General features: G+C 36.2%; 1 protein-coding gene across 2 annotated transcripts in view; it reads left to right on the top strand.

The window, feature by feature from the left end:
* The window catches only part of Nedd4 (E3 ubiquitin-protein ligase Nedd4), a 523,801-nt gene that overhangs the window by 170,369 nt on the left and 328,857 nt on the right, over positions 1-24,575 (top strand). For both annotated transcript variants that reach the window (XM_090395739.1, XM_090395738.1), the window contains exon 7: positions 23,671-23,785. In XM_090395739.1, coding sequence (XP_090251865.1) covers positions 23,671-23,785 — 115 coding nt within the window. The remainder of the gene's footprint in view (positions 1-23,670; positions 23,786-24,575) is intronic.

Below are 24,575 nucleotides of genomic sequence, written 5' to 3' on the forward strand. Positions count from 1 at the left end.
ACAGGATATGATAGTATTATATGAAAAAAAATTACATCATTACAATTTTCCTCCAAATCAGTCTGTTACTTGTCAAGACTCCAACATTATCAGATCTTATATTTCTATCATCTAAGGCACTTTGTACTATATCAATCCACCTATATCTTGGTCTTCCTCTGGGTTGTTTTGCTGCCAACCTGGCAGAGAACACTTGTTTTGCTAATCTTTCCTCACTCATTCTGTTTAAGTGACCATACCACCTGAGATTAGCTCTGCTAATGCATTCCTGGATGCTGACAATGTCAAGTTCTTTCCTAATATCCTTGTTTTTAATGATATTGCCATTGATGCCATCTGTTCATGCCTATAATCTTTCTCAGGACTCTCATATCTGTGGTCTCTAGTCTTTGGTCAAGTGTTTTACTTCTGACCCAGCTCTCAGATCCATAAGTTAAAATTGGTTTGAACACTGTCTTGTATACAACTAATTTAGTGTTCTGACTAATTTCTCTCTTATTCCATATGAATTTATTCAATTGACTTCCCACCATACCAGCTTTGCTGATTCTGTTGTCTATTTCTATATTTAATTTACCATCTTCAGTAAAAATCGTGCCTAAGTAGCTGAAATGTTTTACTTGTTCCACAGGTTCTCCATCCACAACACAGTTGACATTTTCAATGATTCTGCCTATTTTCATTGTCTTTGTCTTTTTATTGCTGACCTTCATACCATATCTATTACAACAGCTATTCAATTTAGTCAGAGAATCTTGCAGACTTGTAGCGGATTTATTTAGAAGTATAACATCATCCGCATAAAGCAAAGAGCTGACATTAACATCTCCAATTTTGATATAATTTTTAATACCACTTTACTTCATAATGTGATCCATATAGATAATGAATAACAGAGGGGATAATGTACATCCTTGTCTCACACCAAATTTAACATTAAACCATCTTCCTGTACTTCCTTCAATTCTAACTGCTGACTTACAACTCAAATAAAGACTAAGTATTGCTTGATATAATGCCCCACTGACACCATATAACTGCAGCATATTGAATAGCTTCTCTCTTGGCACCTTGTCATATGCCTTCTCCAAATCGACAAAACTTAAATACAGACCTTAGTTATATTCCCATGCTTTCTCGACTATTTGTCGTAAAGTGAAGATCTGATTCTGACAGCCTCTATTTGGCCTGAATCCAGCTTGTTCTTCACCAAGCTTTTCTTCCACAATTCTTCTCAACCATTTCTCAAGTATATTTGCCAGGAACACTCAGTAGGGAAATACCTCTGTAATTCTCACATGCAGTTTTATTTCCCTTTTTATATATGGGTACTATAAGAGCTCTACTCCAATCATCGGGAATTCGTCCCTCTGTCCAGGCTTTCTGAACTATGCAGTGCAGCCACTGTAAGACTCTTATACCATCATACTTCAGCATTTCTGGTCGAATATCATCTACTCCAGCTGCCTTTCCACATTTCAAGCCTTTTGATGGCTTTTTCTACTTCAAGTATGGATATGTATTCCTGACTGCATGCCTGGTCAGTGTTTTTTACCGCTGTGCTGTCATTACTGCTTATTTCATTTAGCAGTTTTTCAAAGTAATTACTCCATACTTCAAGGATATCTTTTTCTCCTGTTTTCATGTCACCTTTATCATCTCTAACTCCTTTTACAGTACTCTTTCCTCCATTCCTAAGCTTCTTCAACAACCTCCAGAATATTTTGCCACCTTCTTGATATTTATTTTCTATATTCTTGCCAAAGTCCTCCCATGACTTTTGTTTAGCTAGTTTTACACAGTGTTTAGCATTCTTGCATTTGTCTCTGTATTCTCTAAGAGCTGATTTATTTGCCAGGAACTTTTGATATGCTTTCTTCTTTTCCTTCACTGCCTCTTTAACTTCCTGTGTCCACCAGGGAGTTCTGATTTTTTTATACTTGCACACTACCTCACCACATGCCTCTCTGGCAGAATCAATCAATGTTTTCTTCAGAGTTTGCCACTCCAAGATGCGATTTCTTTTCTCAAACTCTTTCATTTTTTCTTCAATAATCTTTGTGTATTTTAGTCTACAGTTCACATCTGAGAACTGCTGAAATTTTATTCGCTTTAAAACTTTCTTACATGTTATTCTTTTCAATATGAAATTCATTTTTATCCTGCTCAAGACTAAATAGTGATCACTTCCAATTTCAAATCCTCTGTACACTCTGGTGTCCTGCACCAGGGAGAAAACATCACTATCAACAATAACATAGTCAATGAAACCTTTCTTATTCCTAGCCTCTTCTCTCCATGTGAATTTGTGCACATTTTTATGTTGGAACATGGTGTTAGTAATAACCAGTCCATGTCCTGAGCAGAAATCCAACAGATATTTGCCATTATTATTAGCTTAACCAGTCCATGTCCTGAGCAGAAATCCAACAGATATTTGCCATTATTATTAGCTTTGCTCTTTTCTTCAAATTTTCCCAAAATATTTTTGTATGTCTCACAATCATTTCCTACTCTGCTGTTTAGATCCCCAACAAGGACCAACTTTTCTTTTTTCATTGTGTTAGTTGCTTTTTCTAAAGCCTCAAAAAATTCCTCCACAAATAAGTCTCTTTGTCCAGTTCCCCATTCTCATATTTGCCCAAATTACTCTACTTGAGACCGACTGCCATTCAAGAAGATTAGCCTCATATTTTGTGTTGAATAGTATGGCTACTCTTTCTTTTCGTTGATTGTCATTGCCTGAATATAACATTTTGTATTCATTGCTCAGAAAGATCTCACCAGTTTTGGTCTTTTTTGTTTCAGTCACCACTATTATGTCAATCTGGTATTTATCTAATTCCTCAGCTAGCTCCATTTCTTTGCCATTCAGGCTTCTTATGTTGATAGTACCGATCTTTAACTCTGGTGATGTTGAGTTGGGGTTTGTTTTCAGATTTACTTCCTTCCACTCCTTTAGAAATTAACCCAATGCACAACTCATATTAAACAAGTATATCAAGGCCGATGTCAGCTCCCTGGCACATTCCTTCAAACTACATGGTGATATATTATCAACTCCCACAGCATTATTAATATCAAGTTTGCTTAATTCCCCATATACGTCTTTCTTACTCAGTCATTCTCTCCTATTCATCATTCCCTGCTCTCAAACTTTCCATGCTGTCACATTCAAAAGGATGAATTATCTTTATGAACTGCTCATTAAATATCTCAATTATATCCTCCAGCAGTTGTCCTTATACAATTTTCTCCAATCAGTGCCATCCTACCACTATCATTTTTATTTTTGCTGGCTATATATTGAAAGAAACTCCTTAGGATTCTCTTTGGCTTCATTAGCTAACTACTTCTCATACTTCAGTTTTGCTACCCTTAGCAATTGATTATCCTCCTTTCCCGTTCTTTGTAATCCTTATGGAATTGATTATTTCCACTCCTCTTATTCTGCCTCCATAATGCCTTTTTTCCTCTGTATTGCATCCTTAATCTCTTTATCTATTTCACGCCTACATTATTTAATCTAATCACTTTGGAATACATTTAGACATTGTTTTTACTAGATAGTTCTTGAATGTCACCTAAGCAGCATTGATCTCCCTTCCAGCCTGCTCCTCATTCCATGCTATACCTGCAAGCTATCTCATGAGCTTCTCATAATCACCAGCCTTGTAGTTCCACATTTACCCTTTCTAGACAGAAGTCTTCACATGGTTGTCAACCACCCAGATAATCACTTCACGCTCACCAGTTGAAGGGAGATTTGACTCTTCAGTTCAATCTCCAGTGGCAGCCAATCAGAGGTAGCTGGCCCAAGACCATTACTAATTATAAACAGCATCATCTGGTGAATAGACAGCTGGCAAGGGCTGTCATCTCATGGTAGCTAATCCTATACTATATATTTTTTGTCTGAGGTGGTGCACGTTCTGTGGTTTATCTTCTGAAAAAAAAAAAACCTGAGTTTCTGGCAGAAAAAACCCACTTGCCCATGCAGGTTTTTTTCAGAGATCAACTAACTCTGGAACCAATTGAAGAAAGGCTTAGAAGATATTCCTCTAGTCAGTGACTATAATTGAACCTAGATCTTTCTTTGGGCAGTTTTGGTTCTTTGCACTCCATGATGCTCCATGGTGTGCAAAGACCACCTCCACTGAGCACCACAGGTGCCTGTTAATTTCCTTTATATTAATTTATATTATATTAATTTACCAAAAATATTGGAGACGTTAATTTTAAGACCAGACTTGTAAACTTCTTTTATCTAACACTGGAAGGTGCAGATTAGGATTTGAGTTTTTTTTTTTTCCCCCCATTTGTCCATTCCTATTTTAAATTGTAGCGGCTAATAACTGATTGTTGGTGTTTGCTACTGTGACAGACTGTGTTCCGAAGACTAAATTATAGATGTCAAGAAATTATATTCTTGTTTAATTCTTTATCCAAGTGTAGGTTATTAGTATCCCATGTGCTCTGAAGATGTTGAGTATAAAAACAGTAAAATATTAGCAGACATTTTTTTTTTTTTGCTTCTTTTATGTGGTGAATTCAGCTGCAAATGCTAACACTTAAGCTTATTCCACTAGCATGATAATATCACTGCTACTTACTACTTCAAAATGCCAGTGACAATATCACTGGCATTTTGAAGGATGTGATTTTTTAATATATATTTGAGAAATTAGAATTTTTATAAAGCTTGATTAGCTGTGAGGGGGCACTTATGTGTTAATTGTTCACCAAAGTACAAGTGGGATTGGTGAATTTTATGCAGCCCATATTATTGGGAAGATTTAATATGGGTATGTTTTAGTTAATGACTTCTTTGGGCCAAGATGCAACGTTTTTTTTTTTTTTTTTATCAATAATTTTAAACCTTTTTTCTTTTTGTGTTTTAGGGAGATATTCATCTAATATATAGCCTTGTAAGTAGAATAATCTTTTTTTAGAAGATTCTGATTTTTGTATTCTATTTTATTTATTGGGTTAGCAATACCTCATCAGCTTTAATTATAATAGTCTTCTTATTATTGAAGATTAATAAGAAGACAAAATCAATATTCCTAAAGAAATGTTATTTCTTTTGGAATATTGATTTTGGTTAGGATGTGTACTACAAATGTTGTTGGCTCTGTGAGCAGGTGGATTACACATTCAGTATTCACCATAGTCGTAGCAACTTTTTTTCACTTGGTCAGAAAGTAAATTGTATTTAACAAGGAAGTATAGTATTGTTTTAATCCTTCACTCAAGTACGAGCAAACAGAAGTTTGCACATGGAAGTATAATGCATAGCACTGCTCTCTCTCCTCTTTAGTATGTTGCCATATATTATGGGAAGAGTCAGTGCCCAGGCTAGTTTCAATCTTTGTTGAGGTCTCATTAGTAGTAGCTAGGCATATGGGGATATTATGCTAAATTAATGCTGAAGTCATATTTTCCATATACAAGTAGCAAAATTGGGAGAGGGGATATATCACCATATTATTAACATACTCTCATTATTAAAAAACATGGAAACTACTATCATGTTATAGTAAAGCTTCAGTTTAATTTAAATCAAAATAATCACTTGACGTTTCGACCTTCATATCAAGGTCATCATCTGGAGTATACACATATATACAAAGAAACAAGCTATGATACATTCTACATGGTATGCTAAAATCACAGTAATTTGGTCAACCATTAAAACTACTGGCCTGACCTCTGGTGAGGAAAAAAACCTTATTACATCAAAACTAGAGTCCTGTTATCTATTTGGTTACAAATTATTAAGAGATATATTAAACTAGAGAGTAATTTGCTCTCACATAAATTAGAACAAAACAGTATAGATGGTGGCTGATAAGAGCTGAAATTATTATTGAAATTATAAACCTCAATTAAGGTTTTGTTGGAAAACTTGAACTTAAATTGGCTGAATGTGTGCCATCCAAGTTCTTGGGATTTTTATGCTACCATTATTGTGATGATTAGAATGGTTGATCAAAATTTCACAGGATTCTTTGAAATTGCTTTCATACCAGATTTTTGTATGATGTAAGGAACAGGTACCTTTCCAATCAGTTTGGTGTAGGGTGTTAAAAGCATGATCTAAGAGGGCCTGCTTTACCAAAATTGTTACATTTGTGCTGTTTGTGTTTTTTTATTACAGATAGGAATTGTGCATCCAGTTTCACCAATATAAGGTAAGTTACAAGTGCAATGGACATGATATACCCCAGGGTGGGTCAAGGGAGGGAGAGATCCTTGGAGGAGCTGAATATGTTTTTTAATTTTATAGGTGGTTTAAAAGTAGCATTAAGATTGTAGTGGTGTGGAATTTTATTTATTTTATCTGATAACCCTTTAATGTATGGGATAGTTATGGTTTTACTGTAATCTATATTATATGCATTTTTTGAAGTTTTATGAAGAACTTTATTGATGGTATTTTTGCTATAACCATTATTTATAAGTGTATTGTTAATAATTTGTAATTCTTGTTTAAGAGCTTGTTCATTAGAGCAAATTATTATAGCTCTGTTTTTGAGGTTTTTGTGAAAGGTGATAAGCGTGATTATTTTGGTTTATATTAAGCTGAAATTTTACTGTAAAGCAGACATAGTTGTAACAAGATTTTAGCTTGTACAGAAAATAAATTATACTTTATAAGAATTTCTATTATGGTGTTTTAATTTTATCGAAAATTGAGCCAACAAATGTTTGTACATGAAGTATTTAAATTAATTAAACTTAATACAGATTTTACTTGAAGTAATTTTTATTAGGCTAGAATTTTTGTGTTTAGTGTCAAGTGCATCTTCAGTATGACTTGCAAACTAAACAAGTAGACCAGAGACTGGAAGATTCACAACGAAAATGTGTGAATTACACATATATGATACAGAGTGACATGGTCTAAATACATTAAGCTCTTAATTATATAACTTTAACAAGATATCATTAAAAAATTAATATTATTATTTTATAAGGGCACATTTATGGAGTCTGAAGACTCATCCCGCAGACCCAAACTAACCACAAATCTAACATACCTCTCCTTGAACCCACTAACAGGGCAACATGCTGACAACTGACTCTGGCAATCCATTCATTCTTCATTCACAACTCTCCAAGTGAAAAATCTAGTCCTTACCCCCGTAATAACCACACTTTTGCTAAACTTCCAGGATGACCTTTCTGGCCTACTAGCCAAGTGCCGAAACATTTCCCCTACATCAGTCGTATAAAACTGTTTCAGTAACTTAAATATTTTTATTATATCCCTGTTTTTTGCCTATCAACCAACTTCTGCAATCTACATACCATTAACCTAGGGAACATTCCACAGACCACTCACCATCTTGGTCACTCGCCTCTAAGTCCTCTCCACGACTTCCACATCCCAAAGAAACCCAGAAGATGAGACTGGGTTGCTTCAAGCAGATGGCAAGTTGTGCACTCCACAAAGGCACCATAAAAGAGGGACACAAAATTAGATTTTAAAAATCAGTTCTCCATTCTGAACACCATCCACATGTGTTTGCTTACATCAGATTTCACTTCTTCTGAAACAAGCTATATATCAATTAAGAGAAACTATTTGCATCACACAATCTGAAACTATCATCACTGCTTGCATCTTCCAGTGATCATATGGTTGGAGTTCTGGGAAGCTCAGTCTAACAATTACGAGCTGCATCAAGTCTTCTTCTATGCAGATACAAACAACATTCTTCCATCTTTTTATTGCTTCTCTAAGTTAAACTGTTTTTTTTTTAGTTATCTGAACACAATATTTGATTATTGAAATACTAGATCATTCGTGATTCTGCAATGGCTGTGTGCAGAATTTAATTACTGTACATGTGTTAATTGTACTTGGAGCAGAGCTACTGCGACCAAGTTGCTCCCCAGGTGGCAGATAGGGAAATGGCTATCAGAAATGGTGGTTGGCTGTGAATACCCAATAAGCAGTCCCAGACCAAAGCAGGCATGTCTGGAGGCCCTCAGATGGCAGCCCCATCACCAGACTAGGCTGCGGATGGTTAGTAACCAGCCCAGCTGACAAATTCTTATGCTTGCAAATTGCAAGGGAATAAAAACCTGACAGCCCAAACCAAACAGATAATGAAATGGAATTGGAAAAAAGGACTATGAATGGGATATGGATCAGAACAGTAACCATAAGAGGCATCAATCACAAGATCGAAGAAATACAAAAAGCCCTAACAGAAATGAAAATAGAAATAGTATTAATTTCAGAAACAAAGAAAAAATCAAAAGGCTCTACAGAACTTAAGGACTATAGTTTAATATACAGTGGTACCCAATGAAAAATGAGCAGCTGCAGGTATAGCCATCATGATCAGCAATAAATGGAAAAACAAAATCAAATCATATAACTGGATCTCTGAAAGAATAATAATGGCTAGACTTAAATAAGAAATTTATTACAATCATAGGAATATATGCACCAGAAGAAGTCAAAAAATCCAAAACAGAAGAAGTCTATAAAAACCTCCAAAACGTAATTCAGAATGCAAATAAACAAGATTACTTAATCATTGCAGGCGATTTGAATGCTAGAATTGGATCAAATACATTTAAAGATTTAATAGGTAATCAAGGAGAAAACACCATAAATAACAATGGAAGAGAACTCAGGGAATTTGTGTCCTATAATAGTTTGAAAATCACCATTAGCTTCTCTAAACATAAAGATATACATAAATATACATGGGAAGGCTCCTCCACAAAAGAATGGACCAATCACTACACCCAGCTTCTAAACAATAATAATCAAATTGAAATAAAACAAGTAATAAGTCGAGAAACAAATGAAGAACTAATACAGTTAAATTATCTAAAGAAAATATTGGAAAAACTAAAAAATAGAAAATCTACAGGAGAAGATGGAATAAATTCAGAACTATACAAATACAGCTCTAAACCATTTTAGTTATGATTAATTAAATTCCTAAACAGAATATGGGAATAGAAGACAGCAATAGCTATAAACATATTAAAAAAAGGAAACAGAAAGGATTGCAGAAACTACAGAGGTATATCCTTATTAAATACATGCTATAAAATATATCTAGATATAATTAAAAGTAAATTAACACCATGGGCCGAGGAAATTATTGGAGAAGAACAATGTGGCTTTAGGAAAGGAAGATCCTACACAGTTCCAACATTTACACTCGAACAAATTATAAACATAAGAATAGAATTTAATCAGCCAACATATATGACCTTCCTTATGAGAAAGCACATGATCAAATCAGCAGAAGAAAATTAATCAATATACTGTATGAATTGAAAGCTCCACCTCAAACCACAAAAGCAATAGCAAATATAATGGAAGAAAGCTATATTAAAATTAATAATGAAGCAACCGAAAAAATTAAAACCAATAGAGATCTCATTCAAGGAATTGGATTATCACCAATACTCTTCAATATATATATATATATATATATATATATATATATATATATATATATATATATATGGAAAAAATTTCAAGAGAATGGAGGAAAAACAAAATCATAGGAATTAAAATAGGAAATAGAGAAATAACCAGCCTTTTGTATGCTGACGATCAAGTTATTTTTGCTGAAAATGAAGACCAGTTATAGAAAAATCTACACGTATTGAACAGAACAATAGAACAGTATGACATGAAAATCTCAGTAAATAAAACAAAATCAATAGCATTTCAAGATAAAAGAAATTAGAAGATGCAAACTAGTCATCCACAACAAAGTAATAGAACAAGTGGACAAATTTAAATATCTCTTGGAAATTACATAAGCCCCAATGGAGAAATCAACATTGCATATAAAAAGCAAAAATTCCTAGCAGTCATTGGAACTTTGAACAGACACTTCAATAAACAGATGTCTAGAATGACCCAAATAAAAACTATATAAAATAATCTCCAAACCAATTCTGAAATATGGCAGTGAAACATGGACTTGGGGAGAAAGAGATAAAAGATAAGTGGAAGCTGCAGAAATGAAGTTCCTAAGGCTGCTTGCAGGCTATAAAGGAATAGACAAGATAAGAAATAAGAAGACAATTATCCATAATTAACATAACAGAAGACATCACAAACTATAGAAAGAACTGGAAAAACTATGTAGAAAGAATGAATGAGGACAGATGACCAATCTTATTTGTTAAAAATGTAATGTGGGAGGCCAAATACTTGACTGATTTTTTGACAAAGCTACAATTACAATTTTGGATGTCACTACTATTCCTTTCATGCCATTTTATGGTTATATTGTGGTGTAGCTTATCTGTTAAGCAACACCACAATATAAAATATTGTGGTGTAGCTTATTATTGCCTTGAAATATAAATCAAAGGGACACCGATCAAGAGGAAGACCCAGGAGGAGATGAAAAGAAGACTTTTTAAACCGTTCAAAATGTTACAGCAAACAATTGCCTAACACGTTAAGCCAAGAAGAATAAGAAGTGTTAATTGTGATTGGAACTTTCTGCTTTTTTATTTGTGGAATTACAGTTCAATTTTCAAGAGTGATAAGTAAAAAAATTTGCACGATTTTTTTTTTTTTTTATTTTGATAAATCTGTTTTAACATTTACATTTGTTTAAAAAAAATGTTGTACATTTTTATCAACGTGGGCATATCAAAGCCTTATAAAGAGTAATAACTTCCTTACCTATACTTGTTAATGCGTTCTTCAACAACCAAGGAATCTTATGAGCTACTGTAGCATTTTTTTTTTTATATTGTGCCCACTCATGAAAGGTTATTTGCAGACCTATAGTATATTTTATACCATGTATGGGCTAATGATTTTTTCTATTTTTTCATCAATTTATATATATGTAATTTTGTTTATTTATTTATTTTTACACAATCTAGAAGCCATGCTTTATAGCCCAAATATGGAACTTTTTCGCTCCTCCAATAAGCAGGGCATTTGTCTCACACTGGGCAATAAAATTCATCTCCTACCAAAAAGTATGCTAATCTTTAGCAGTATGCGCTCTAAACTTCAGCTGTCCGTCTACCACCTCTCCCAAATCCCTAACTTCATCTATTTCCTGGAGTACAGTTCCATCAGTGTGGTACATAGCTTGTAATCAATTTGTCCTAAAATGCATAATTTTACATTTCTCCACATTACACTGATGTCCATTGTCTTTTGCCCATAATGACAGCTTATTTAAATCATCCCACAAGCTCTCCATATTTCCTTGATTAACTATTACCTACCCAATTTTTCAGCATCAGCAAACAGCTGAATATTTCCTCTCAGATTATTTCTTATATCATTTATGTACAAATTAAACAGTAGAGTCCTAGCACAGGACATTGTGGCACACCATCAGTCACTTGCTTTCCCCGTGGATTCTATTCCTTCATGTACCACTTTGATATCAGCCACCCTCCACATAACCAGTATCATATCCATCCCTATTTGTTCTAATTTGCGTAACAGAGCTCCATGTGGAATTCTGTCAAATGCCTCTGCAAAATCCAGCAGAATTATCATGTAGCCATTTCTCTTATCCATCTCAACTGTCACTTTATTATCAAAAAGTTAATAAATTAATAAAGCATGATCAAGCCTTCACAAAGCCACTTTCCTCCTCATAGAGTATCATGTTCTTATCCACCCATTCTTGACCAATTTTTCTAGTACTTTTACCGCTACTCCTGAGATACTGATTGGTCTATAATTTGCTAATCTTAGAAACCTCCCTTATGCAAAGGAATTGTTTTGCTGGCTTTCCACTCTCTTGGAAGTTTACTAGAGCTGAGACTTAAATTAAAGAGTCTCGTCAGACAAACTGCCAGTTCCCCTGTACCTTGTCATAAAACATTGAACTGATATCCCTATCCCATGGGTATATTTACATTGAGATGTAATATCCTAAGGATTTCAGATTCATCTACCTCTGTCACAGCAGTAACCACGTTCAGATGATATACCTTTGCAAGGTGGTCACTCGGTAACTTAATGATTTGGTGTGCTTCTATTACCTTACGGCCATCAGCACTCGTTAAAGCTATTCTTCCATAGTCATTCTTACTTTTTTTTTGTTACATCTGATTCACACACAAAAGGCCACAAGCCCTATATCACATTAGTGCCATGTGAGTAAGAAGAAAAGAGGAATCTGTTCACATTTTGCTTGAACAGCTGAGGATTGTAATCTTTTAAGATGGCAGAGTGGGGGGGAGACTGTTCCATAGGACAGAAGTAGATGGAATGAAAGAGGCAGTAGTGAAGTTAGTTTGGTGAGTTTCAAGATTGACTGTAAACTCACTGAACTTTCATGGACTGTGTCAGATAGCAGTGGCTCTTGTTTTAATGATTTTAGAGGAGAGCGTAGGAATAATAGTGGCCAATTGAGCAGAGCACTGTTCATGAAAGTATAGAAGAGGCACAAGGCAGAAACTTAACATCTATGAGCAAGGGATCATTAATTAGCCAGATTTCCCTCTTCTGGTTAGAATCGAGCAATCTTAGAGAGGATTTTGATGCACTACCCCAAATATGGGAACAATATTCAATGGTTAGGCTTGGAAATCACAAAAAACTACAAGTTTTTTGGTGGCTGCAGAAGCTATAGTTGAAATGTCGTTGTGCCAGGAAAGATCATAGGTGCAGGTCAGCCCAAAAAAAGAAATCTAATCATGTTTGGATATCTCAGTATTACTGAAAGTAATGGGGAGGGATGCGAGCTCTTTCTTGTGAGATTTCAGACAGGACTGAGTTTTGGTGGCACTGAAGTTTACAAGATTTTCCTTGTCGCACTGGGATATATCTAGGAAATCTGAGTTCAGGTCCCTGGTCATGGTAGATTTTGAGGATTCTGATACTTGAGCATTACAAGATTTGTTGAAGGAATGGAGTGTACTGTCATTGGCAAAGCTATGGATAGGATTGGAAATATGTGAGATCCAGTCATTTATATACAAGAAGAAGAGAGTGGGTGAAAGAACAGAACCCTAGGATACTCCTGCATTGGTGGAGAAATCTGAGGAGAGTAAACCATCCACCATGACATGTAGTGAGTGACCAGTAAGAGAGTTAGTGATCCGTAGTCTGGCAATTTGTTAAGTAGGCCCCCTGCCAAACCCAATCAAATGCCTTTGAAATGTTGGGGGGCAACCATGTGAGTTTCTCCATAGCTTGAGTCCAGAGGTGGGTGGTGAAAGCAAGATCAGCTGTAGATCTCAGGTGGCAGAATCCATACTACTGGTCACTGATTAGTTGGTGTGTTTGTAGGCAGTTCAAGAGATGGTTGAGATGAACTCTTTCATAATTTTAGAGTGAATTTTCATAAGTAAGAGGAATTGAATGGTAGTTTGTTGGTTCACTTTTATCACCTTTCTTTGGGATGGTCTGGATATGGATCTGTTTCCATGTTGTAGGGTAGATCCCAGTTGAATACGATAGATTGAAGAGGCGATACAGAATAGGCATTAATTCTGGGGCACAATTTTTGAACACAATAGCTGGGATACTATTAGGACCAGATGCCTTGAATGTGTTCAGGTTATTAAGGATTCTTTGGATTTCTTTTTGTCTGAAGTCTATGGGAGACATGAATGGGGCTGTTCGTGTCTCCCATAGACTTCAGGAACTATACCCAAGTCATCACAGGCTCTTACTTACCATGTAATGAAAGAACCTTTTGGGATTTCCTTTGGCCTGCTCATCTAGTTTCTTCTCATAGTCTCCTTACCATGTGGGTCACCTTTCCTGCCTAATGCTCGTACTGTTCATGAACTTTCTGGGTACCTTTCTCCATATATATACCTTTGACAGCATTTTTCTGTTCTGCAACTCAAGCTTAATGATATTACTCATTCATCTAACTCCTACCTGATTAATCTTCTTGATCTTAAGTATACAATTTAATATTGCACTACCATGCACTTCTAAGATCCTTCTCTTGCAGGATTTTATGTCATAGCACAGCTTCAAGCTTCCTCCTAAGCTTATCATAATCACCTGCCTTGTAGTTTCACATATACTCTTTCTTGACAGAACATTCCTGATATTTTACATCCCAAGTCAAGACTGCATGGTCACATCTTCAAGTCGGAGGCATTGTTGGTCACATTAGTTGTGGTGAGCTGTTGTGATCCTATGACCATGTTCAATCATTTCCTTCCTTCCAGTCTATATCTCCATAGTTGATGTTTCCCATAATAATAATTACTTGACTTGCACTTATTGTACTAATTTGCTGATACAGGGCTTCCAGATCATCCCTGAAACCCCCTGGCCTATAGCAGTAATCAGCTGCATGTTTTGTCTTATATTGGCCTTCATCTCACACCAGTGTGTTTTTGATCTGCTGTGAGCAAGCACAGCGCCCATCTTGCGCAAAGCTTTTTCATATGCAATTCTTCATGCAAAATATATCCTTCACCTTTTTTTGAAATGCCTATAGTCTCAGCAATTTCAAGCACTTTGACTCTCACCAGTCATCCAATACCATAAGCTTTTATGAACTTTGAATGAATTTCTTTTGGGGTTAAACCTTCTTTTACAAAGAATTTTATAACACACACACACACACACACACACACACACACACACACACACACACACACACACACACACACACACACACACACACACACACACACACACAGGATGCTCTTTCCTATAATATCCAGTGCTTAACCACTGTAGATATGGTGAAAATATATGAAACATGTTCAATATAGACTGATTAAAAATTTATTCTCATTTTGAAAATTTCCAATTTCATCCTCCCTTTCTCTCTGCTCCTGGAACTAATTTGGGACTGTTTCTTTGCAGTCTACAATCAGTTGTTCAGCTGAAATTATTCCAAGTTTTACAAATACATTTCATGCTATATTTTCACCATATAAAAATTGTTTATAATTATGCCACAGAAATAAAAAGTCCAATATCGTTAGGTTTTTTTACCTTAAAACATTCCTAATATTATTACTTTTACTGCTGCTAGTTGCCATTTCTGAGATGAGCTTTGTTGTAGAAATACTAGGTAATAATCTCAGCTTGAGAAAATGGCTAAAAGCTTGTTTGTGACAAATGTAAATTACTTGAGGAGCATGCTCATACTTTTTTAGTGTAAAAGAGTAGTAAAATTGTAGCAACTTCAATAATACCACATACCTAATAGTAAATGTATTTTTCAAATGTGTTGTAATTTCTTCTTTGAACTGTAAAAAAAAAAATAAGAAAAATGCATAGTAATTTCTTTTTCATTCAGTGGTTGTTTCAGAATGAAATGTTATTTATCGCTTTCTTTCCTTTTTTTAACAAAAGAAAGTGCACAAGATTTTTTTCTTGCTATTTTTGCCAACTGAACATCAGAAATAATGATAACAATGACATTAATAATTGATATTGCTTTAGTTGCATGTTACACAGAGTTCTTAGCAAATACATGATTTGTTTCATAACTGTTTGTTTTAATTTGTAATGCACAATCTTGGAATTGGGTCAGGGAAGCAGGCAAACTTAGCTGCAAATACTGTAGATAACATAGATTATTATAAATGCCATTTTCTGTTTTCTGTAAATCAAATCTGTACAAGTGCGAAAACTCTAAGCATTCTGTGAAGTAATTTGTAAATAGAATTATAAATAAACGAGAAATTTTATATCATAATTTTTCACCATGCTTTGAGCCAGTAAGCATGCAGGTTTGTTGGCTAAATCCCAAGTTGTCAACCCAACCTTGTTTGCTCACTATCCACGTAGATACCTAACAGGGTGTGCCACGAGAAGGTGAGGATTGGACATTAGGTCAGAAGCCCAGGTTGGTTCTCTGCATCCCTTAAAAGGCTAAGTGGAGGTATCTTCCCAATTACAAGCAATGCAAGAAATAAAATGTTATTGTTGATAGCAATGCTTTCCCACTGACTCAGGACACCAGAGTGTACAGAGGATTTGAAATTTGTAAGTGATCACCATTTAGTGTTGAGCAGGATAAAATGAATTTCATATTGAAAAGAAGAGTGTATAAGAAAGTTTTAAAACGAATCTAGGTTGAGCAGCTTTCAGAGATGAAGTGTAGACTCAAATGCACAAACATTGTTGAAGATGGGACTTTTTCTGAGAAAGATTAGTGTGAGAACAGATGACATTAGTACACGTGGATAGGCTTATGTGTTCGTCAGACATTTTTGTAATAGATTTCACGGTTTGATACGAACACAGATGATTAAGAAAATAACTATTTGATAACTAATATTTAAGGAATTGACAGCGTATACTAGAAATATAAATTAAATAAACTTTAATATATACTTTCCGATATTTCGGCAAACGTCACGTTGCCATCTTCTTGGGAACTTAATACAAAGACGTGCACATAGGTACTAATAACAGCAAATGAGACCGAAGCTAGGAAGCTAACGTTTTCCTAAAGTCCTGATGGTGCCCCCTGGCGGGCTATATTGGTAGTTCTTGGCCTTTGGGCTGAAGTTCTTCTGATAAAAGTTTCCCAAATTTGGGGCAGTCTCATGCATCCAAATTTGTTAAGGTTTGGCATGTTCCTAAGGGCCGAGGCTGATTCCGTGAATAGTCTTTCATACTTGAACTTGCTGCGGTGTATTGCTGTGGCTTTCTTCCATCTTATTCTGTGGCGAGTATCCAGAGCGTGGTCTGCAAGCCCAGAGTGGCTGTACTGGTGAAATCAGATGTAATCCTTGTGTTCTGAGATTCTGATATTTGCTGTCCTGCCTGTTTGGCCAAAGTAGGACAATTTACAGCTGCAAGGGACCTGGTATACACCAGGTAGGTCTAGAGGAAGTGGTTGGTCTTTAGTGGAGCGGATAAGGGATGCCAGTTTTCTATGTGGTCTGTAACAAGTGGTCAAATCATGTTTTTTTAAGATTTTGATTTTTTCTGAGGTGCCTCAGATGTAGGGAATGGTGATGGATTTAGAGTAATCTTTTTTGTGAAGGGGAGGGGGTGGTGGGTTGTGGATAACTGGGTTAAGTATTTTTTGGAGGGGGTAGCCATTGGCTGAGAAAGTGTCACAGATGTGATTTAGTTCAGTGGTTAGGGCTTGATCATTTGAACAGATTATTTTTGCCCTGTTGAATAATGTCTTAATAACTCCATATTGTTGTGAAGGGGGGGGGGGGGTGATGGGATTGTTGGTGAATGTATCTGCCTGTATGGGTGGGTTTTCTATAAACTGAGAAAACCAAGGTTCCATCAGGTTGGCGGGTGACTAGTGTGTCTAGGAAGGGGAGGTTATTGTTTTCCTCTTTTTCCAGGGTGAACTTGATTCTAGGGTGTTGGTTGTTTAAGTGTGTTAGGAAGGAGAGGAGTGAATCCGGGCCATGTGGCCAAATAGCGAAAACATCATCAACGTAGCGAAGCCATATGGTAGGTTTTTGTGGGGCTGAGTTTAAGGCTTTCTCTTCAAACGTCTCCATGAAGAAGTTGGCCAAGGGTGGAGAAAGCGGTGAACCCATGGCTGCCCCCTCTATCTGTTTGTAGAATTTTTCCTGCCAAACGAATTAGCCTGAGTTCATTGTAAATTGAAATAGGGCTGAGATATCGGGAGGAAATTTAGCTTGGATTAGCTCTAAGGTTTCTTTGAGGGGGACATTCGTGAATAGGGAGGAGACATCAAAACTGACCATTATGTCATTATGTTGGAGTGTAAGGTTTTCTGTACTGGCTTTGAAGTGGGCTGAGTTTTTTTATGTGTGATGGTGTGTTGCCAGTATAGTGTGAGAGCTCATTGGCTAAATGCTTGGCTAGTTTGTAAGTGGGGGAATCAATGCCATCCACTATGGGACGTAATGGCACATTTTCTTTGTGTATTTTTGGGAGCCCATATATGCGGGCGGGGGGGGGGGTCTAGAGTTATAGGGTTTTAGTCTGTTAGTAATCTCCACAGGCCAAGAAGTGACCTTCTTAAGGAGCCTATGGAGTTTTCCAATTTGTGAGTTGGTGGGATTGTAATCAATGGGGATGTAAGTGGAACGATCTAATAGTAAAGCCTTGAGCTTACTTGTGTAATCTTTAAGATTGAGTACCACAGTGGCGTTCCCCTTATCCGCTTTGGTGATCACTATTTTTTTGTTTCTCTTCAATTCTTGTAGTGACTTGTATTCACTAATGGATATGTTGGATTTTGGAGGTTTTGCTTTATTGAGAACACAGGCTACATCCAATCTGATATCATTGGCGATGTGGTTTGGAAGTTGGCGAATCCCGCGTTCAATTTGGATCATTAATTCCTCGGCCGGTAATTTCTTAGGAGCAATGGTGAAGTTGTGACCACGTGACAAAGCGTTGAGTGCTTCAGGCTTCAAGGTAGCTGAAGAAAGGTTAACTACAGTGTTGGTTTGTAGTTTAGGCTCCTTAAGAAAGTCACTTCTTGGCCTGTGGAGATTACCAACAGACTAAAACCCTATAACTCTAGACCCCCCCCCCCCCCCCCGCATATATGGGCTCCAAAAAATACACAAAGAAAATGTGCCATTACGTCCAATAGTGGATGGCATTGATTCTCCCACTTACAAACTAGCCAAGCATTTAGCCAAAGCGCTCTCACACTATACTGGCAACACACCATCACACATAAAAAAAACTCAGCCCACTTCAATGAGCTCAGGCTATTTCGTTTGGCAGGAAAAATTCTACAAACAGATAGAGGGGACAGCCATGGGTTCACCGCTTTCCCCACCCTTGGCCAACTTCTTCATGGAGACGTTTGAAGAGAAAGCCTTAAACTCAGCCCCACAAAAACCTACCATATGGCTTCGCTACGTTGATGATGTTTTCGCTATTTGGCCACATGGCCCGGATTCACTCATCTCCTTCCTAACACACTTAAACAACCAACACCCTAGAATCAAGTTCACCCTGGAAAAAGAGGAAAACAATAACCTCCCCTTCCTAGACACACTAGTCACCCGCCAATATGATGGAACCTTGGTTTTCTCAGTTTATAGAAAACCCACCCATACAGGCAGATACATTCACCAACAATCCCATCACCCCCCCCCCCCCTCACAACAATATGGAGTTATTAAGACATTATTCAACAGGGCAAAAATAATCTGTTCAAATGATCAAGCCCTAACCACTGAACTAAATCACATCTGTGACACTTTCTCAGCCAATGGCTACCCCCTCCAAAAAATCCAAAAAATACTTAACCCAGTTATCCACAACCCACCACCCCCTCCCCTTCACAAAAAAGATTACTCTAAATCCATCACCATTCCCTACATCCGAGGCACCTTGGAAAAAATCAATAAAATCTTAAAAAAACATGACTTGACCACTTGTTACAGACCACATAGAAAACTGGCATCCCTTATCTGCTCCACTAAAGACCAACTACTTCCCCTAGACCTACCTGGTGTATACCAGGTCCCTTGCAGCTGTAAATTGGCCTACTTTGGCCAAACAGGCAGGACAGCAAATATCAGAATCTCAGAACACAAGGATTACATCCGATTTCACCAGTACAGCCACTCTGGGCTTGCAGACCACGCTCTGGATATTCGCCACAGAATAAGATGGAAGAAAGCCACAGCAATACACCGCAGCAAGTTCAAGTATGAAAGACTATTCATGGAATCAGCCTCGGCCCTTAGGAACATGCCAAACCTCAACAAATTTGGATGCATGAGACTGCCCCAAATTTGGGAAACTTTTATCAGAAGAACTTCAGCCCAAAGACCAAGAACTACCAATATAGCCCGCCAGGGGGCACCATCAGGACTTTAGGAAAACGTTAGCTTCCTAGCTTCAGTCTCATTTGCTGTTATTAGTACTTGTGTGCACGTGTCTTTGTATTAAGTTCCCAAGAAGATGGCAACGTGATGTTTGCCGAAATATCGGAAAGTATATATTAAAGTTTATTTAATTTATATTTCTAGTATATGCTGTCAATTCCTTAAATATTAGTTATCATGTTTAACCAGCGTATAAGCCTCTCAACAAGAAAATAACTATTTATTAACTTAAAAGCTAATATTTCGCTGGTATTATATCCAGATCTTCAGAGCACACAACACAAAGTTTGTTACAAATGCAAAACAACCACAATCCGGTGTAACAGTAGGGCTAGTAAAAGTAATTGCTGTTAAAAAAAAAAGTAATTTTTTTTTAACCTAGATATGCCATATTAGGACTTTAGTCTTGTTTTGCACGCTGCAATTACTTTTACTAGCCCCACTGTTACACCTGATTGCAGTTGTTTTGCATTTGTAACAAACTTTGTGTTGTGTGCTCTGAAGATGCTGGATATAATACCAGCGAAATATTAGCTTTTAAGTTAATAAATAGTTATTTTCTTAATCATCTGTGTTCATATCAAACCGTGAAATCTATTACAAAAAAGATGACATTAGTGGCAGTTTCTTATTAAAAATAAGGCTATTAGGAAAGAACTTGCCATTGGTAGCAGGTCTAATCTCATGTGGTATCAATGGGAGAGGAAAGACCATCAAAACAAGTGTTTGTTGCCAAGTTTGCTGTAAAAAGACCCAGAGGAAGACCAAGGTCTGGGTGGATTTATACAGTAAAAAGTAACTAAAAAGACAGAAATATGGGATCTGATAATGTTGAAGTCTTGACGGATATCAGATTAATTTGGAGGGAGAATTGTTGACTGGAAGTTATTAAGGGTGAAACTTTTCATGTAGTACTTTCATTATATTCAGTAACCCCCCCCCCCAAAAAAAAAAAAAAAACACTTTGAGGGTAACATGTCAGGAATTTGATGATGATGATAAACAAGACATGATATAGAAGAAACAGCAAACTTTATAATAAATACCTTTGCAATTATTTTATGAAATAATTTTCATAAAATTTCCTGGCCTGTTTGGCAGAATGGTTAACAGACTCACTCTCCAACCAACAGTAACTTCTTGTCATGGGTGTGGATGTTTGTGATTACCTTTAGGTGGGAGATGAATTTTATTGACTTGTGTGAGACCACCTTCCCACTTCTTGGAGACCTGAAATGGCATGAAAAAGTTTAATGGTGGGTTTCTAGATCAGGGTTTCTGGACAATAAAAAAAATAATATATATATATATATATTGATAAAAATAGAAAAACAATATTCTTAACACTTTGAATCCTAGACCTACTGGGACTTAAAGAACCTTTGTGTCCTGACCATTTTTAGCTCTATTTAAAAAATTGGTGTGCAGTATAACTATGGAATATCCAAATAATTATTTTTTGTCTTTTAGTTAACATCTTTGACAATTAATTGGAACAAACATTTTAGTTATATATGTGGTATGGGCTACAGAAACAGGTTGCAAGAAATCAAGGTTTTTGAAAAAAATAAAAAGTTAATTTTTTATTACTTTTTACGTATATTTTCTTCTTTTTTAGTGTTCAGAATTCAACATATTCAGTCAACATATTGCTTAGATGTCACATAAGTAATGAAAATTATAAATAAAATTTGTGTGTTATTATTATGATGAAAATATCATTTTATATAGGGATATACATCATTATAATTATCCACTATTTGCCACAAAAGTCGAGTGGTAAATTATTGAATTAGGCCATTCAGTTTTTGAAATGCCATGACCTTGCATGCAATCGCGAACGCGATTTGCTGGATGACCTTAAATTTGGTCACCCATCATTCGAAGCTCTGCGTCACTCTTGCTTGACTCAGAGCTCACATTTGTGGGGAGATCTGCTTCCTCTTGTTCTGGATCACTGTCTGCCCAATCATCTAATTCAGATCCTTTGTTATCAAGTATTTCCTCGAGCATTTGTTCTAATTCGCATTCACTCTAGAATTGTTTTACACCCCTGCTTTGGGCAAAACTGGGTGACACCCAGTTTTGCCCAAAAGTTTGGTCTACTCATGGTGACAGAGAAATTCGAACTGATCTCTCAGGTCACAAGAAGAGATCCCCTATATTGTTTAGATTGGAACAGCTATGACGGCACGATGTAATATAAATATGAACATGTGCAATCATACGTGACGCAGCCGATGGACAGGCATTACGATATACTAATATAAATTCCCTTTTCTATTGATAAAATCAATAAAAAAGGGAATTATCCATCCTCATGGATAATGAAGCTGAAGGTTGAAATTTAACTACAGTACAGTCTGATAATGAATTTCAAGCATATATTATTATTTTCAGAATTTTTAATTTAGCGATGTAAGTATACATCAATAGGATTCTGGGTTCACTCGCGATTGATGTATATTAACATCAATAGAACTCAAAGTGTTAATCCACCCATGGAGCAATATAAAAAAATTCCCCCCCCCCCCCAAAAAAAAGAAAAAAAATTTCCTTTCATTTCTTTTTCTAGGTTGATACAAGATTTACATGCAATAATTTATCGAAACCATTTTATTATTATTATCATTATTATTGTATGGACATCTCCATGGACTTGGAAAATTCATTGTGGAAGACCCTGTTTATCCATGCAATCTATTATACTTCTTGAACGTGCTGACAACTGACTCTGGCAACCCACTCCATTCATTCATAATTCTCCAAGTAAAAAATTCTAGTCCTTACACCCCCTACTAACCGCACTTTTACTATACTTCCAAGGATTACCTCTTTTTCTGCACCTTCTAGCCAAGTACTGAAACATCAATCCTATAAATCCCTTTCAACATCCCTCTTTTTTGCCTATCAACTAACTTTTGTAGTCCACACGCCCTCAGTGTATCCTCATAAAAAACGTTCCACAGACCACTCAACATCTTGGTCGCTTGCCTCTGAATCCTCTTCATCATTTCCTCATCCCAAAGAAATCCAAGAAACCAGACCTGAGTATAGTAATCTAGATGTGGTTATATCAAGGCCTTATAAAGAAGGATAACAACTTCCTTATTTCTACTTGTTAGTGTGTTCTTCAATAGCCAAATAATAATATAAGCTATATTAGCAACCTTACCAGTATGCCTTCTAAACTTTAAATGTCTGTCTACCACCATCCCTTAATCCATAGCTTCTTCTTCTATTTCCTGGAGAACACTTCCATCAATGTGGTACACAACATGTAATCTATTTATCCCCAAATGCATAACTTTACATTTCTCTACATTAAACTGACATACATTATCTTTGCCCATACTGACAACCTATTTAAATCATCCGGCAAGTCCTCCACATTACCTTGATTCACTGTTCCTCTACCTAATTTTGCATCAGCAAAACAACCGAATCTTTCCTTATAGGTTATTTCCTATATCATTTATGTACAAATTAAACAGTAGTGGTCCTAGCACTGAACCCTGCCCTACACCACTAGTCATCAGCTTTTGCCTATATTCTGCTCCTCCATATACCATTTTTTAATATCTGTCCATCAGCAGCCACCCTCTTATTCACACAACCAGTGTTATATATATCCCAATTTACTCTTAATTTGCATAAACGGGTTACATTTGGTAATCTGTCCTCCTTTGCAAAATCCAGCAGAATAGTGTAGCCATTTTCTTTATCCAATTCAGCTGTTACTCTATTATCACTCTGCCTAGTTTGGATGTTTTAAAACGTATGTCACCTAATCAAAAAGAATTTTCAAATCTAAGCCCTTCACTTAATTGTATTTGTTCTTATTATTAATTTCCCTTTATCGACTATTAAACTTTTGGAATAAGGATCATTAATTATTTCATTATCTAGTGCACGTTCTCGAGTTAAAGGACATCTGCAAGTTTACCATGCATTTCTTCCAACAGAAGAGGATGAAGAAGGAGATGATGATGATGAAAATTCACAGCAGCAAGAAAATGAAGAGGTATGGGAAAGGCAGGTGTGTGTGTGTACCTGTGTGATGCCATGCTGTTTTAAGATGTTGGTAATTGTAGAAAGTATTTCTGTATGTTCTCTGTGTATAATATTATTGATTAGTGGTAAAGCTATTCTATTATTGAAGCCCAACAGTTTTTTTTCCATTGAATCTTTTGTGGTGTGTGTGTGTGTGGAGGGGGGACTTGTTGCTTGGAATTATGGCTGTGAGACCAGTATATTTTGTTTGTTCTTTTGGCTGATTTGTGTGTTTTGCAGGATGAAAAAAAACAAACAAAGTTTCCAGGAGAAAAAAAATAATATAAGGCTGTGAGGCTAATGGATTATTGTCTTTGAATTGCTTTTTTTTTTTTTTTGATTAGATTGCAGTCCCGCCCTCCCAATTTTCACTAGGAAAAATCCTGCTGCCTTTGTATCGCAATGGCTAACTCAGACCTTGAGAATTTCTTATTTAAAGGTTCATAAGAACCTTTAAATGAAACCTTTAAACCCTTATTTGAACTCAGGTCATTTCAACAAAAGAGTATTGTTAATGCTGACTGAGCTCCAGAGGCTCTGGAGACAGGGATCATAATTCTCTTTGCTAGTGTGTAATTTGAAAGACCTGGGGTCAAAATCCCATCTATGATGTAAAGAACATTTAGCAGGGCTTTTCAATTAAAGGCGAGTTAGTCTTATGTGGAGGTGGAGAATTGTTTCTCCAGGAAACTCTGGTTTTTTATCCCTCAGAGCAGTGTTTCTCAAAGTATGGTACGCATACCCCCAGGGTTATGCGAAAG

The sequence above is a fragment of the Typopeltis vanoorti genome, chromosome 7 (assembly GCF_054136105.1).
Source record: "Typopeltis vanoorti isolate ZY-2024b chromosome 7, IOZ_Tvanoo_1.0, whole genome shotgun sequence".
In the NCBI taxonomy this organism is placed as follows: domain Eukaryota; kingdom Metazoa; phylum Arthropoda; class Arachnida; order Uropygi; family Thelyphonidae; genus Typopeltis; species Typopeltis vanoorti.